Below are 16,789 nucleotides of genomic sequence, written 5' to 3'. Positions count from 1 at the left end.
TACTAAATCTTGTTGTTGTAATCAGTTACAGCTACTGAAAGATGGGTAGATTTCAAATTAACTGAAAAGTAGCTTGAAAAATGAAAAGAACACTGCTATATATATATATATATATATATATATATATATATATATGTAAAGGGAGTACTGTGAGGTTATTACTGAGATTTATGTAATCTATTACAGTTACTAAAACCAGTGTAGTTTTAAAACCTTTTTTGAAAGAATAACCATTTTGAGGAATAGAGGCCACAGCCAACATAATATTGATGTGGTTCTTACATCAATATCTGTGCTCACCTTTAATGTCTATCAGGCATCTGAAGACAGCAGGTCACGTCACATTTTGCACGTTGTTCCAAGTTTGATAGAATCAAATGTCCTGATGAACAGAAAGATTAGGTAATTCTTTAAGGTGAGATATTTGCCATTCTTTACTTTTTAAATTACTTTTTCAGGTTTGGCACTTGCGTTTAGGAGTAGGGATTAAACAATGAAAGTGGTCAATATGTCATATACTTCATATATTTCAACAAATTTCAATTACAGTTAAAAAGTATATTGTTGGTTTAATTAGTTACAGTTATTGAAAGCAGTGTAGAGTTTAGATTTTTTAAAAGCAATACCTTTAAAAAATAAGAGGGGAGGCTTACCTCTAATAAATGACTACAGGACAAACACAAAGCTTAGCATATGCTTTATTCATTATCATTTTTTGATTATCTGTAGTGAAACTTTTCAGCTCTGGTAGCCTGAGTCAGTCCCTACCAAGTCAAACATCTGACATATCAGCATTCATGAAAATGGCATATACCATACAGTGTATGTGTCAATGTATGTCGTATATATACATGTATATAAACGCGGCAGCATCCTTTACCTACAATTTGCAAACAAGATAATAATTGCATATGATTCTTCATTATGTCTCACCTGGCACTTACCTATTAAAAACCATATTCATGTTACTTCCAACATATGCTAAATGCAGGTTTATATGTTGACAATATACCTATATATTGTACAGTATATAATAAATATTTAGATAGAAATATCATTGTACAAAACAAAGATGTCTGCCACACAAGGGTTAATGCTATAGCAGTTAACTACGTGTGATAAACACATAGGTATCACAATATACCTACATGTAAACATATATTTTAATGTATATTATATTCATATTATCTAGGTTTTTAATGGGAAAGGAATCATCATTTCACTAATAATAATAATCAAACACCTGACAAATATTTTGAAAAAGCTTCCTCTTCTTCCTTTGACAAGTTTGCTGCTGCTTGCACACAGTTAGCTAACGCGACATGCTAACAAGGCTAAAAGGCTAAAGGCTAAAAAGTTGCGGGAGTGGGAGACGGTTTAAAAAACAAGCTTGTCACATGATTGCAAATCAGTTATTACACGTGAGGTCCGACTGCTGACCAGCTTGACTAAAGTGCTAATGTGTGTGCTTCCTTTATTTCTAGCTGACTACTTCCACAGACACTCAAATCAAGTGGGAGTGACTTCTGACTTCTTATCAACATCACGTTACCCGTCCTGCCAGTAAATAGTCCGGAGCCGCTTTGCACAAGGACACCGCGGGGGACAAGGACCAAGTCCGCTGCTGCCCACCGGACTTAGACCCCGAGCAGTGTCACCGAGGGGAGGGCTGGTGGTGTGCTGAAACGCCTGCAGCAGCAGCAGCCCCGCGGTGTGCTCTCTGCAGCTCTCCCCGGCGGAAAGCGAAATCGATGGATTTCCAAAAACTGTGCACTTTTGAAACTTTTAAGCAGCTCTGCAGTCACTACGGTCATGGGGACAACTTCCAGGACGTGATCGAGCAGGAGTTCGCCCGGATTAAAGGTAATGATTGTGTTCAGTCATGAGTAGTAGTGATCATGGGGTAGTGACAGGCTATTCGCGCAGTAATCTGATCGCTTCCGTGGCTGCTCTTCCACTGTAAACAGGAATAACATATCTGGATCATGCAGCAGCTACTCTGTACCCCGAGTCTCTCCTCAGGGACTACTTCCAGGACATTTCCAGGAATGTGTACGGTGGGAGAAATCACATTAAAATATGTTTTTTATAAATCATATATTTTTTTTATTCTGTCTTAAAATTCAAAGAATTAAGTATTGCTATGTGTCCCAATAGGAAACCCTCACAGCCATAACCCCAGCAGCAAACTGACACATGACACGGTGGAGAGGGTCAGATACAGGTAAAGTCTATTCATGCCCTCAGAAGCCTTTTTAATGGGCCCATGTGACTCCTTTGAATGGCACTTTCCTGGATCAAATGAGTGAAAAACAGAACATTTTCTTACAGGGTATTGCAGCACTTTAACACTATCCCCGAGGAGTACTCTGTGATTTTCACTTCTGGATGTACAGCCGCTCTCAAATTAGTGGCTGAGAGCTTTCCCTGGAGGCCACAGACTGAGAGCGAGGCGGGGAGTCACTTCTGCTACCTCACTGACAGCCATACCTCTGTAGTTGGTATAAGAGGACTGACTTCTGCCCGGGGGGTAGTTGCCCTGCCTGTCTCCCCGCAGGAAGTGGAAAACAAGGCAAAGGATGAGGCTCAAGGTGAAGATGCTATTTGCCAGACACCGCACCTCTTCTGCTACCCAGCACAGAGCAACTTCTCTGGGAGGAAGTATCCCCTCAGCCATGTGAAAGGCATCCAGGCGAGACGCCTCTACCCAGCATGCGACCACGGAGGCCGCTGGTTTGTGCTGCTAGATGCAGCCTCTCATGTCAGCTGTTCCCCTCTAAACCTACAGGACTGCCCTGCTGATTTTATTCCCATCTCTTTCTACAAGATGTTTGGCTTCCCTACCGGTCTGGGGGCCCTTCTTGTCCGCAACAACGCTGCAGGCATACTAAAAAAGACTTATTTTGGAGGAGGCACAGCAGCAGCTTACCTTTCTGGAGAAGATTATTATGTGCATGCGGCAAACATTTCTGACAGGTGAAGCACCGTACGGGCTTGCCAAATCCCAGATATTCTCTGAAAGCTCACAGTTGTTCCATAGCTCCTGCACCCTTATTCTAAAATGTAATGTTTTCTTTCTCCCTGATACAGATTTGAAGATGGAACTGTCTCTTTCTTGGACATCATAGCTCTGAATCACGCTTTTGAGTCTCTTTGCAGGATCACAGGTGCTGTGACAGAGCATGTTGATGCGCAGGAACACATTAAAACACTTATTTAAGAGTCATGATGCATGTGCAGGTTGTTCACAGTGTTTATCCGTTTCAAGTTAGCATCAACAGCATCCCTGTCTTCATCCTTTTTTGCCTTCAGGAGGCATGCACAACATCCAACAGCACACGTTTGGCTTGGCACGCTACACTTACATGCTGCTGTCAAGTCTTTGCCATGGCAACGGGCGACCGGTGGCTCAGATATACACTGAAGGCCAGTTTGAGAGTCCAAGCACACAGGGCGCAATCCTAAACTTCAACCTCCTGGATTCTCATGCACAGATTATTGGGTATTCTCAGGTGCAGTCAGTAAATGGGATTAATTTCTATTTCACAGCAGTTTAATTACTGCATGTTTATGCGTAGGCAGTGCTGGTGAATATTAAAACAATTCCTCTTTTGCCCTCAGGTGGACAGAATGGCCAGTCTGTACAATATTCATGTGCGCACAGGTTGCTTCTGTAACACTGGGGCCTGTCAGTCCTTCCTCGGGATCAGCCGGCAGCAGATGAAGAGAAACCTGCAGGTAGGAGATCAAGGAATAGGAAAAATGCCACAGCCTGTTCAGGGCCAATGGTGCCAATAGGTAGAATAAAACATTGTCTTTTCCTCTTCAAGGCCGGCCACGTCTGCGGAGACAATATTGACCTGGTGGATGGCCAGCCGACCGGATCTGTTCGCGTGTCCTTTGGCTACATGTCAACATTTGAAGACTGTCAAAAGTTCCTGAACTTTGTCGCCGAGTGCTTTGTGGAGAAACCCGTCACAGTGGACCAAGTGAGACTAGAGAAGCTGAAAACAGCCACAGCAGCGTCCCACGTCTTAAATGAAGATCCCGCAATCAAAATCACTAATGGAGAAATATGTAAAGTAGATGAGAAGGAGAAGCCTACAGACGCATTACTGAGGGGATTTGGACAGAAACAGTCAAACAGCCGCAGGGAGGCTTATACTTTGAACAACATCTACATATATCCCATCAAATCATGTGGAGCACATGAGGTTTGAGGATAGCCCAAATATTTCTTTCTTTCACTTGTTTCTGCCTGTGTCTCTCATATTCCTTCTCTCTCTCTGTCCCGGTTTGATTCTGTGCTGTTCTTCATGCAGGTCCACAACTGGCCAGTGGGACAGCGGGGTTTACTGTATGACAGAGGCTGGATGGTGGTGAATGGAAACGGCGTGTGCCTGAGTCAGAAGAGAGCGCCGCGTTTGTGCCTCATTCGCCCACAAGTCCACCTGCCCTCAAACAAATTGCTCCTGCAGGCATCAGGTCAGACAGTCTGTCAGTGGCTCACTGAAAATGCACACACACACACACACACACACATACTGCTTAACCTAAAGAAATTTCAATCAGTTGGCTTTTCTTCTGTGATTTCCTTTTGTTCGAGGATTTATGTTTTTTCCCATTGCCCTGCAGGGATGGATACCATTTCGGTTCCCCTGGAAAACAACACTCAAATGCACACTAGCTATCAAGTGTGTCAGAGTAAGGTTTGTGCTGACAGGTGAGCTGGCAATGTTAAAACATCTGAAAGCAGCAGCTGAAGGAAATACCGTGACACATATCATTTTTTCCATATTTTTCGCTCATATCAATGCATTCTCTTAGTCTATTGTTCTTGATGCTACGTTTCTACAGTGGATGGCATTATAAGGCTTCTTGCTCTCCATTTCATATGAAATTCCTGTTGTTTATTATTTTTAATGAAAAAACAAACAATGTGCAGGAGATAATATTAATCTCCTCAGATACCTGCACGCCAAGGCAGAAGTTAAAAAAAGCTGTTCATCCAGTGATTCTTGGATTATGTGTCTCACCAAATAGCAAGCAGCATCAAACTCTGTAGATTTCCCTCAGGGCCTCCAGAATGTAATCCTCCACCTTCCCCCAGGGTGGAGACTGTCGACTGTGGGGATGAGGCTGCATCATGGCTTTCAGACTTCCTTGGACAGCCATGCCGCCTGATAAGACAAAGTCCTGATTTTACCCGAGAAATGAAGACGAGGCGTAGTGGAGGTAAGCATTTCACCTGTTCTGCCTGCCTCTTATTTGTTTAACCTGGTTTTATCTGTTATACTGTGCATGAGAAATGCAAGGTCATTCCCTTCTGCTGGCCATTCCCAACCAGGGGCACCCAGGTAGGTGGAAAGATTGTGAGTAACCCATGAACATGACGGGTGGTGTCGATGAAGGGGTACTTTTTATAAAAATATTTTATTGGTTTTAACTTGTGTGTATTATTTATGTGTTTGTTTTAACTGTGTTTACTTATGTCTAATGTTTTACTGCCTACATAGTTTTTGTGGCAGCAACTTCAGTGGTAGCTCACGCTCTGTGCCTCTACCTGGAATGAATTGTGCTATATAAATGTAGTTTTGCTTGCTACTGGCTCTGTCAGATCGAAGAAAATGACCATTATGATGTCATCGGGGTAATCAACTTGGGCTTGGAGACTACAAATCTTTTAACAGCGAGCCTGTGTTACAAACTGCCATGAGGAATTTAAAAGACATGGGTGGAGGATTTAATGAAGAGATACTAGTGAGTTGCATTGTGGGAAGTGTAGGCAGCAGTGTTTTTGGAGCTTGACTCAAACTAGGAACTAAAAGTACCAAAGCAGCTTGACATTTAGTCGCTGGTAGTCTTTGAGTCTCAAAAATGGATCCTACCTTTCCCATAATGCAAGCAATTCATCTTTTCATTTGATCCTGCCTGACGGGTAAACGGTCATATCTTCTGCCATTTGTAATACAGGCTTTCTGTCAAATATTTGCAGTCTCTAAAACCAAGCAGAGCTTACCCTGATAAAACCATCATGGTTATTCTCTCAGCCTTTAGAACGCTCCCTCCAGAGCCACAGACGACATTATAGAACTATTTCCACAGGCCGAGTAGCACTCCTCATGACAAGTACACTGACCCTCGTGTAAAATCGGTTGTGGTGTAATGTTGTATTTATGAGCAGCACAGCTTTATGGCATTATTGAATTCACAGGTTTTTTGCATCATCATCTTAGTTTTCTGTTCTTTCACTCACTGTATGAGCCCATTTCTATTTGGCCATTGGATCTATAAACAGTTTCCACATTGAATCTTTGCAGTAATTACCCTATCACAATATACTGTACATTGATATTTGACAAAAAAATCTCATCAGAAGATCCGTTTAGTAGCTGTTTATGGAGCTTTTGAAGGTGTCACTCAGTGTGTCTCAGCAGATGGAGTTTGCCCAGTTGTCACTGAATTGTAGATGTTCAAATTTACATTTTCAGTGCATTTCAAGGACTTCTTGGTGGTGATTGATGGTGGATGGTTTTCCATATCCATAGCCTGTTTCATGTTATTTGCATTGTGAGTGCACATTGTCATTAAATTGATCAAACAAATTGACTAAAGTCACACATTTTCCACCTCCTGCATTATAGTGGAATCTCAATTTTCAGGCTCTTTGAAGCTGCAGGCTGCTCAAAGCAGAGATCAGAATGTTTTTCTCAAATCGAATAAATCAAATAAATCGCTGGGGTAATATAAAGTCTTTCCCTCCTAGCCGCCACCATCGCGTCCCTCTCCCTGGTGAATGAAGCTCAGTATCTCATGATCAACCGTGCCAGTGTGGAGCTCATTCAGGAACTAATGAGCAGCAGGTTTGAAGACATGAGAGCATAAACATGCGTTATTCAAAATACACAACTCTCTGGTGAAAAACATCAGGATGCATAGACGCCTCCACATTTACATTACAATGGATGAATTATGTAGCGGGGCAAAATAACATGCAATTTCCACATTCCCTTTCTCAGGCAGGACGATTCCGAGGGCGATCCGCTCCTTGACACACAGAATGTCATTAGCCGCTTCCGAGCCAATTTAGTCATTGCTGGAGTAGAACCGTTTGAGGAGGATAATTGGTCACACTTGATTATTGGCAACACTCGATTCGTGGTGAGCCGACACTTTGAGATAAATGATGAAATCTTCAAATGCATTGAGAGTGGACTTCTCAGAAATGAATGTGCTCCCTGTGCGATTAACCCAAAGGTCACAGGTCAGTGTGGAAGGTGCCAGATGGTTGGAGTGAATCAGGACACTGGGACCAGAACAAAAGAACCGCTAATGTCTCTGTCGGCCTACCGTACCGGAAAGGTCAGTCAAAAACAATTACTGCTTGTTCATGTAGATACTGTGTGTGTGTAGTGGCAGTGGGGGGGCGGGTGAAGTGCACGTGCATAAAGGATAAATCACAGCTTGTTATTTTATACATTTTTAGGTGACTTTTGGTGTGTACCTGGCCCATCAGCTACCAGAGGGCTCCACTACAGCAGGTGTCCTGTCAGCTGGTTCCCTCATACAGCCAGAGCCACACAGTTCTTGAAGAAGTCATCTGTAACATCCTCTTTATTTTATTTTTGGTAATACCTTTTCAGTGACACCTTTTTTGTCCTGTCATTGCCGCACTGCACGACCCAAAGATCACCTGTCAAACACTGTGGGGAGTTTCTACAGATGCCACTCTGTTTGTGTGTGTGCACCTGGTGGCTTTTGTCCTCTCAAGTGTCCGTTTCATAACAGAGCATTCAGATTTTATTCTTCAAGTCCACTTTGATGAGACATGAATGAAATTGTTGTATTTTTCCCCCCCAAAAGGTTATGTTCTTAAGATATGTGCAATAAAGTAGATGTGAAGTATTCCAGAAAACTATAATTTGAATGTATTACTGTTATTCAAGCCAAAACATGTCAGGGTAGATGCAATAATCACGGCTCATGTTAACGTCCTAGACACTTCTTTCTCTGTTTATTCCCATGGAGGATTATATTGCTATTTATTCCAAACACATCACCACTGTTACTGCTGCTGCAAATCTAAAACATATTGCGCCCTGTAATGGAAAAACCTACCAGACACTCAGTGCTCTGTATATGCTCCCAACGGGCTACGAACATGGACATCACAGTTCACGGAAGATGAAGTATTAATTTGATGTAAAGAGGATGGAAACTTTGTATTTCCTGAAAAACAGTAAGGTTTAACCAGGGTGACATACTTGTACATGAAGTACATGTGTGCTCAACTGATCTGTCAAGGTCTTGCAATATCCTGTATACTGCTACTTATGTAGTTCTAGAAAGACGTGGCTGCTGTGTGTTCCAAGGTTTTGTTGTGCTTGTAGCATGTTTCCAGTGTGTACCCACATGTCAAATGGTGTATAGAAATGATACGCATAATGTATGCACAGATTGGATAGAGAATAGGCTCCAAAGAAAAGCTGAACTTAATATATATATGAATGACAAATTAAAGGAAGTACCTACATAAAATGTCCTAATTAGGTGTTGCTGTCATGAGCCTTCAGTGCTCCTTGGCATTGAGTCTCCAAGTTGCTTGAACTCTGGAACTGGAGGGATGGACACCATTCCCCATATTTTTATAGGCTGTAGGCTATGATTCATGATAATTTTCATTCTCATTAAACCCTTCAGTGACTCATTTACTCCGATTTTTTTTCTTTAATACAGTATGTCACACATCTCCTTTCATATGTCACCCATCTCTACTGTGCAAACTAACTGCTACAGCAGTCTGTGCACACTGACAGTGATTGTTGCTGAGAACTTTCTAATGTAATCAAATCAATGATGATGTACTTACTATTTTTATACATATGTGTCTGCTATTTATTTTAATTCTTTGCTATGGACTTTTAATGTCTTAAATAAAATGAACTAAAGATGAGATGTCAACCTTTTTTAAATCATCCAATCATTAGTTGTGTCTCTAAGTGCCATGTTTTAATGTCTTGGCTCACAAGCCTCTGTACTTGTATTCTGTTTATCAGTTAACCTGAGACCTGTATCTGGAACCTGTTTCTGCCTGCCTAACCTGCATGTTTGACCTTCTACCTGATTAGTGGACTTTAGATTATTACTTGCTCCTTCTTGGATTTGTTTGATGGTGTTGGGCTACTTTACGGTTTTGACCCTTGCCCGCCTCACATACTCTGCACGCCTACCTCAGTTTATATAATTAAATCACTAAATTGCACCAGATCGGCCTCATTTGTTTGCATTTTGGTCCTACCTCTGCATTCCTGCTCCCCTGGTTGCACATCAATCGTGACAGTTATGCAATTTGTGTTATTAAACACCTGCTTTAGTTGCGTTACAAGACTCTGGTTTCTGTGTTGCATAATTTTCAGTGCTGTAGCAGTACAAAAATGTGTCACAGTTTTGGGATAATGGCAGGAAATAAAGGCTTGTTAACAGCATGCAATATACTGCCTGCTTGTTTAAGGTGGCGCCATGTGTGCACATTGTACTGTACAGCGTGTGAAGCAGTGCTACCTTAACAACGCCAAGTACCACCCCTTCCGCGCGATTAAACTGTACTTCGAACAAACTTTTTGTTAGCTTCTACGCAAGTGTCAGGAAAAGTGCTTGACTGTATCTTAAATTGTATGTCCCTTAACTCGTACTGACGTTACATGATGAGGAGCAGGGTCAGTAAAAGGGATGGTTCATCCTCCGCCGCCGCTAAAGAGCTGAGGACTGCCAAGCTCCAGAGGAGGCAGGCGACACCGTGAGTTAGCTACCTAGCTTAACGTTACCTCACTAATAACCGTTATTAGCGTGCTTGCGGACATGCACAGTTATTATTGGTGCTTTTAAAGTGATTGGGGTTGTAATTAAAGTGATGTCTTGAAGATGCAGTTAGTTTCTGTGTCTGATACCACTAACTTCCCAATCAGCTGTTGCAGTGATTAAAATCCCCCAGGCTGAAGTTTGTTAAAGGTAACTAGCATGTAGTGACAGTACCAGGTGATGACAGGGGTGACACCCTCCTGGGACAAGGCTTGAAGTGGCTTATGATTTGGTTTACATATATATTTTTCTGTTGATGTAAGACAATATATAGTAAGCAAGAGTTTGAACCACATAGCAATAGCAAGATAAAAATAGTGAGAGGGTCAGTGTCTATAAACCAAAGTATATCAAACAACTCAGATCCTGGAATAACCCTCCGGGGCTTTGCATTAACATCTGAAAGGATGTACCAAATACATTTTAATAAATACAAAAAAAGTAGGACATGTGTAATACCAAGGTAATCAACAGAAGTGGAAAGAACACTTTAATGGACACAGATCTCGACACTGTAATCAATCACCGGAAGTGTCGTGAAATTTGAACTTTTGTGATCAGAGACTGGAAATGTTCTGAAAAAGTGTGATTATCTCTGAACTTTAGGGAAAGTTGTGAAGTACTATCTTGATATTCAGAGTCTTGGTTTTAAAAATGACAGTTAATGTGAATTATTTGGTAAATCTTATCAATGGGTAAAAAAAAAAAACAGTAACGCAACAGTAAATAAAAATAAACCCAAAACTGGATTAAAACACCCCATCGGCACTGGGTCAAATTAATCCAGTATTGTCCGTGTTATATTGACCCTACACTGGGTAAATGTTTAACTCAGCAGCCCCTCCTGTACAGTGGTTGCCAAGTAAAACAAAGGTTGCTTCACATCACACTGCCATTGTGGCTTCCTTAAAAGTCTAGTGTGAGCTTTTGGACATCTTCTGGAAAAGATCTGGAAGTGAATAGTACAGTAAAAACGTTAACTCTGGACAGATGAAGAGACAGTTTGATGGCTGCTGAAATGAAAGCCCCGCTATACATTTCCCCCGAGCAGTGTGGAGAAATCTGTCTTCGACTAAAAGGGCTCTTCTGGCTGATTAGAGTGTTAATGGGGTGGTGGGATGTATCGTCCATTAATTGGCAATACTCCGAAAAGCATCCTCTTTTCTGCTGTGGCCTCTTGAGAGTCAAGACTGTGTTCAATGACAGCCTGCCTGTATTATTAGATTATTCAGTTCTTCTCTCCCATATTAATGTTTCCATATTAATGCTGCAATCACAGCCTGGTAGGACATGTGCAGAGCAGCTCTGTATGTGCCAGTGAGCCTGAGTGTACATCTGTTGTGCCAGTTTCACTGAGATGTGTTTTTTTTTTGTTTTTTTTTTTGCCTACATGGAGGTGCAGGTGGTTCTTTTTGCACCACTCAACATAATCATCCACTACACCGTCAACTTCCTCTCTCTTGATGAACTTAATAGATGTCGATATGAACAAATCTTTAACAACAAATGTTCACATGGAAGCGACTATAATGAATCACCATTGTCGCTGACGGAATCAGTAGCTTTTAGCAGTGGAGCTCCCCTCACTGGCGACCAAGAGCACCGTTGTCAGCTGTGATTTGCATGACTTTACTTCCTTCCCACAGAAACAGTCATAATCTGATAACTCTGTCGTAAATAATAGGCTACTGAGCTGAAAGTCTGATGTGCAGTACTTGTATCGGCTAGTTTTGTACTTAAATGAATGTAACAGCTTGGACTAGCAACAGACAAAACACACTACTGAATTGAAGACAATGACTGTTGGCCCATATTATCGGTGACGTGTTCACTTACTGATGTACAGTCTGAAGCGCGTTAGAATAGTGATGCGACTGCTTCGCTTGGGAAAAAAAGTGTACAAACTACATAGCCAGTGAACCATATTCGCTGAGTCATCCAAAAAGCTCTGCAACTGAAAAGGAGCTGAGGTGCAGATGAAATCTGATGTAAAGTGGAGCCGATCTTGGCTTTAAAAAGGGGAAAGTTGCCAATAATGAGTAATAACTATTGTTGAATTACCAATCAGATGGTGATACAAAGTGCTTGTAACACTGCTCATCAGTCAACGGCAGTCTTTTTTGTTTAGTAAAAAAGGACAATACAACAAATACTGGAGTTTCTTTGAGACCACCTGGAGATGGTCATCTCCCTTTACTGACATCTGTAAGATAATGGTTAGATGGTCATTAGTCACATTGATTTGCTCTCTCTCCCTGTCTGTTCTCAGGTCCCGAGGCTGGCTGAAAAGGGGCTTATTGGCCTGCTTTGTTAGCTTCATTTTGGTGCCTGTCTTGCTCAGAATACTCCCGGAATTAATCCAGCATCTTGTTTACACTCACAGACGTAAGCAAATTCCCTCTCTTCCTCCTGGAAGTACTGTAAATCCTCAAGTTGCAAGCAATAAATGGGCCCACCTCTCCTCTTTTCCTGTTCGTAGTCAGGGTGCCATTCTTCGTTGACCTCAGCCGACCTGCTGATTTCTCCCTTAATCACACCATCAACATGTACTTGACATCAGAGGAAGGAATCTCTCTTGGCGTATGGTAAGTACAACCCAAGGTCAACATTTCTTTTTTTTATTTAGCATAGATATGAAATGGATGAGACTTTTTTAAATGACCCAATCATCTGCTGTGTCTCTAATGGGTGTACTATTTTGAACTGTTTAAGGCACACTGTCCCTGAAAGTATGAGGAAAGAGGCACAGGGGAAGGACTTGGCGTGGTACCAGAACAGTTTAAGTGATGGCAGTCCAGTTTTCATTTATCTTCATGGGAACACAGGCACAAGGTATGATAAATGATTCATTTGTATTGTAGTCGGCTCCTGAAGAAGCAGAGGGCAAAAGTGCCACACAGCTAGACATATTTGTTTTTTGGAAAACACCAATTTATTGGCACATGTGTTGTTTGTGAATCATTCCAACAGGGCAGCCACTCATCGGGTGGGAGTGGCAAAAGTGAGTGATCACCAGCACAAACATATTAATCTTTTGGAGATCGGATATGAAAATCTCAATATCCATTCTGATGACGAATAAGTGTTATGTGTCAACAGGTATTGAGTGCACTTGGTTACCACGCACTGGTGCCCGACTACAGAGGTTGGTGCAAATGAAGATTTATGACTCTTCGTTTAAACATATTTTCCATCTCCATGCTTCTTTGCATTTGTATTGATTGTAATACACAACCCTCTCACATTGATTTAATATCAGTTGCAGCCCTGTGATTACTGTTGTGCTTGACGAGTTATTTGTTTTAAGGCAGTCAAAGTTCAGCGGTTCAACTTTAGGTCAGTGTGTAGTGCAGGTTTCCCTCTGAGTGGCTGCCACCTGGTGGCAGTGAACAGCAAGTCTGCGGTCTGTCAGTGAGCAGTGGTTGATGTGAGACACTCTGACAGGGTTTGGAGATTCCACTGGGGAGCCGACTGAAGCTGGTCTTACCACTGATGCCATCTACGTGTACAATTGGGTCAAAGCACGCAGTAGAAAGAGCCTGGTCGTCATCTGGGGGCACTCTCTTGGGACTGGGTCAGTAAGGAAGACTCCCAATCTCCAGCATTTTGCTCAAGTACAAATGACTCAGGTCGCTGTATACTGCATACTACTACATACTCCTCTTTTTGGGAAATATTAAACTTAAAATGTTGAAATAACAGCCTGCAGCATCGACACCTTGACACTTTCACTATTCATGTCTAATTGATACAGTACTGCAGCAACCTATAGCAGTTAGCATCAGCAGTGATGGCTGCAATGGCTGAACAGATGAAGAAAGCTGCAGCCACAACAACACGACAAGTAGCAAAAAGAAATCAGTGTAGTGCACAAACTTTGCACAGCACAGGATCACAACAATAAAATACTGTGAAGAACCAAAGAGTACTCTAAAATAGTTTTTGCTGCAGACAGATCTCACCATATTTAATACAATTATGTCTAGCAATAAGATACAAATTCAAGGCAAAATAGGAATAAATATATATTTTTTAAATGCTAGTAAGACAAATAGTAGAAACTAACTGTAAGCAGCATGCTTATAAAAAACACCTACAGCTATTTGAATAGTGGCGATTAGCTACCTCTCATTTGTCTGCTTGCATAGTAAATTATTTGACTTTTAAACCAAACAAATCTGACTGTGTCATCAGTAAAATACAAGTGACATTCATGACAGAATAAATTGCAATGAGCCCACAGCTACAACAAACCTGCCACTGTCAGGAATAGTTGAAGAGGAAAGTGTTAACTCCATGCATACATGTCAAGCTGTTGCTCTTCATATTTCCATGCAGAGTGGCCACGAACACTGCAGTAAAACTGGCTGAGCAAGGTGGGTTTTGCTACCTGTGAATTTTGGCTAATAGGAATAAGAGGAAGTAAATCCTACATCTCAATATGATGATTATCATTTCTTCTTCTTTCCAGGAGTGGTTTTTGATGGTGTGATCCTGGAGGGTGCATTTAATAGTGCTCGACAGGAGATAACAGTTCATCCTTTTACTTGGGTAACTTGCCACCTAATTCGTTTGTTCACTTCACACAGCTGCTGCTACATTACACGTAACCTGTCAGTGCTTTATTTTTCTTCTGTTTAAAGTATTACTGGAAATTCCCGGGCTTTGAGTACCTTTTCCCAGAGCCATGGGCAGAGAACAAGGTAGTCTTTCCTACAGAGGAAAAGTAAGTCTTCATGAAACACTAACATTCTGTTTATACACAGCCGTCAAATATTGGCTTATGAATGATATCAAACATTGATCAGCTGTTAATATTGTTATTACCAGTAAAATGCAATGAATTAGTATGTGTTTTGTTATTCTGCAGTCTGAAGAAAATGAGAAACCCAATCCTTTTCCTTCATTCAGAGGATGATCACTTGGTTCCCATTCAGATTGCTCAGCAGGTATGACTGGCACAGACAGCTACACTGTAAACTGAGGTGGTATTTTCCTTGTGGCTAAAAAGGGATTAAGTGTCTTCTCTAGGATAACTTTTTGTTTTAGCAAGACTGAACTTTCTTTGCTTTCTTCTCCCAGATGTATGAGGTAGCAGCGAGTGCCCAGAATGGAGAGCAAGTCAAGCTGGTGTCATTTGATGGTTCTCTGGGGTATCTGCACAACGGGTTATATAGAGACCCCCATCTGCCTGACATTATAACGTGAGAAAACATTTCACTGATAATGCTAAAAGTGATTGTGTTCTGGTTCTACAAATCTGTGTCTGTTAAATGATCTGCTTTATTTCTACAACATGTATATCTCATCGTGTCTCCTGTGCAGGTCGTTTGTGCAGTCCTTGTAATGTTGGGAAGATGACTGAAGCAGAAAAACTGTGCCAGATTTCACATGCAGAGAACTTTTTTCATTTGATCACACACTACATTCATGTGGTTTGTCTTAACGGCTACATACATGAAAAATGTGGGTTTTACTTTAAATATCTGATTGTTATGATTGAAGTGTTTGTGTTGAACATTTATTATTTGAGAATGAATGCAAAAATGTTGGTAAACTTAGATCATCATGATTATAATTGTTCTTTCCACATCTGTGGTTAATTTATTAAGATTTATCAGAACTAGAAATAACATTCCCATTGGAAATGCAATTTCGATGAGCTGTTGTTGCTCTAGGTGCCCTCTCCTGGGCATTGTTGTGCGGTGATAATGCCCATCTATAATACTGGATAATGAGTTTGGTAATCCAGGGCTTAAAATATCTTGGTGTCAGTGACATTTTAGAATAATACAAGGAGAACAGCTGAGACATGTCTGTTCAGCATCCTTGTATGTGGTTTTAGAAAACCGTCATTTCTGATATTCTGAGTTCTTTCGTTGAATACATAGTTCATTCAGCTGGGTTCAAAGAATGTCAGTTCAGATGGCATTGCAGTTTAATTACAATAAATTTTGCCTTTGTCCCCAGCAGTGCATTGCTGTTTCTGTCTTGCACTGCTTGATGCAAAAAAAACACATTAACGTATTGGACTCGTTTGGAAAAACTCTGGAGGAGATATCCACCTCGCAGAATTCATGTAGGACCACTTTAACCTCTCTATACAGCCTATTAATCCAAAAACAGCGTAATAGTAAAACACTGACAGGGACATTTTTTCTGCATAATGAGTACTTTTACTTTTGAGACTTACTGTACATCTGTAGTATACTTACATACTTTTACTTGAGTGAGATGTTGAATGCAGAAGTTTTAATTGAAGTGGAGTATTTTCACAGGATGAAAAGGCTATCTTTATTTAATTGAAAGATCTGAATACCTCTGCCTTAGCTGTTTACAGGAAAAATAATACTGGAATAACTTTGAACTCTTGCTTTAGATGGAGCATTGTCTAAGACAAGTGTGTTTTTATTATGCATGGTTCTGATAAGAGAAGCGCAACTAACTTTACAAAAGACTTACAAAGTGAAGGCATCATAGGTGTCTAGCCATGAGGGGATATGTATATATCTTATGTTCTCATAATTCGTCTTTTAATAGGATTTATAAATCGACGTTTGTCCGCATTATTGTCAGAGAAGCGTAAAAATAAATACGGTCCCACTAGATAAAATGAAAACTTATGGTCCTTGTGAATGTTTAAACCTGCATTCCAATGCACGAAAAGTGAGACCTTGTTCAGACAACTTTAGGGCCATCAGGAGGCCTCATCACACAGTGCACAGACCTGTTTGTTGTGCTCGGGAATCATGTTTCATGCACCAGCCCTGTCAAAGTTGAGGCGAAGCGCCAGTCTTGGCAGTCGGATGACGTGGCTGAAGGTTGCGGACGAGGCGCCGACAGAGTTTCTTTATTCATCGTTTGAACCATCGCTTTCCACGGTGACTGGAGGCTGTGAGCCACGTGACGCGGCTCAGCCAATCCAATCTGC

At 41.3% G+C, this 16,789-nt stretch overlaps 2 protein-coding genes across 2 annotated transcripts; both read left to right on the top strand.

The window, feature by feature from the left end:
- Nucleotides 1-1,464: 1,464 nt before the first annotated feature.
- mocos (molybdenum cofactor sulfurase) lies at nt 1,465-9,262 on the top strand. The gene is made up of 15 exons (XM_041947950.1): nt 1,465-1,863; nt 1,968-2,057; nt 2,158-2,224; nt 2,332-2,976; nt 3,091-3,167; nt 3,313-3,512; nt 3,622-3,738; nt 3,831-4,214; nt 4,323-4,485; nt 4,636-4,723; nt 5,111-5,235; nt 6,767-6,863; nt 7,020-7,161; nt 7,258-7,362; nt 7,487-9,262. The coding sequence occupies exons 1-15, from the start codon at nt 1,752-1,754 to the stop codon at nt 7,589-7,591; spliced, it is 2,517 nt and encodes an 838-aa protein (XP_041803884.1). The 5' UTR covers nt 1,465-1,751; the 3' UTR covers nt 7,592-9,262.
- Nucleotides 9,263-9,583: 321 nt separating this feature from the next.
- On the top strand, nt 9,584-16,699 carry si:ch211-117n7.7 (uncharacterized protein LOC751622 homolog). The gene is made up of 13 exons (XM_041947425.1): nt 9,584-9,796; nt 12,128-12,243; nt 12,338-12,443; nt 12,571-12,690; nt 12,829-12,859; nt 12,958-13,003; nt 13,303-13,432; nt 14,197-14,234; nt 14,330-14,409; nt 14,502-14,584; nt 14,729-14,807; nt 14,941-15,062; nt 15,184-16,699. The coding sequence occupies exons 1-13, from the start codon at nt 9,702-9,704 to the stop codon at nt 15,203-15,205; spliced, it is 1,068 nt and encodes a 355-aa protein (XP_041803359.1). The 5' UTR covers nt 9,584-9,701; the 3' UTR covers nt 15,206-16,699.
- The last annotated feature ends 90 nt before the right edge of the window (nt 16,700-16,789 follow it).

This window comes from Chelmon rostratus, chromosome 11, assembly GCF_017976325.1.
Source record: "Chelmon rostratus isolate fCheRos1 chromosome 11, fCheRos1.pri, whole genome shotgun sequence".
NCBI lineage: Eukaryota > Metazoa > Chordata > Actinopteri > Chaetodontiformes > Chaetodontidae > Chelmon > Chelmon rostratus.
Note: the sequence above shows the minus strand (reverse complement) of the source record. Positions and strands in the feature narration are given on the sequence as shown.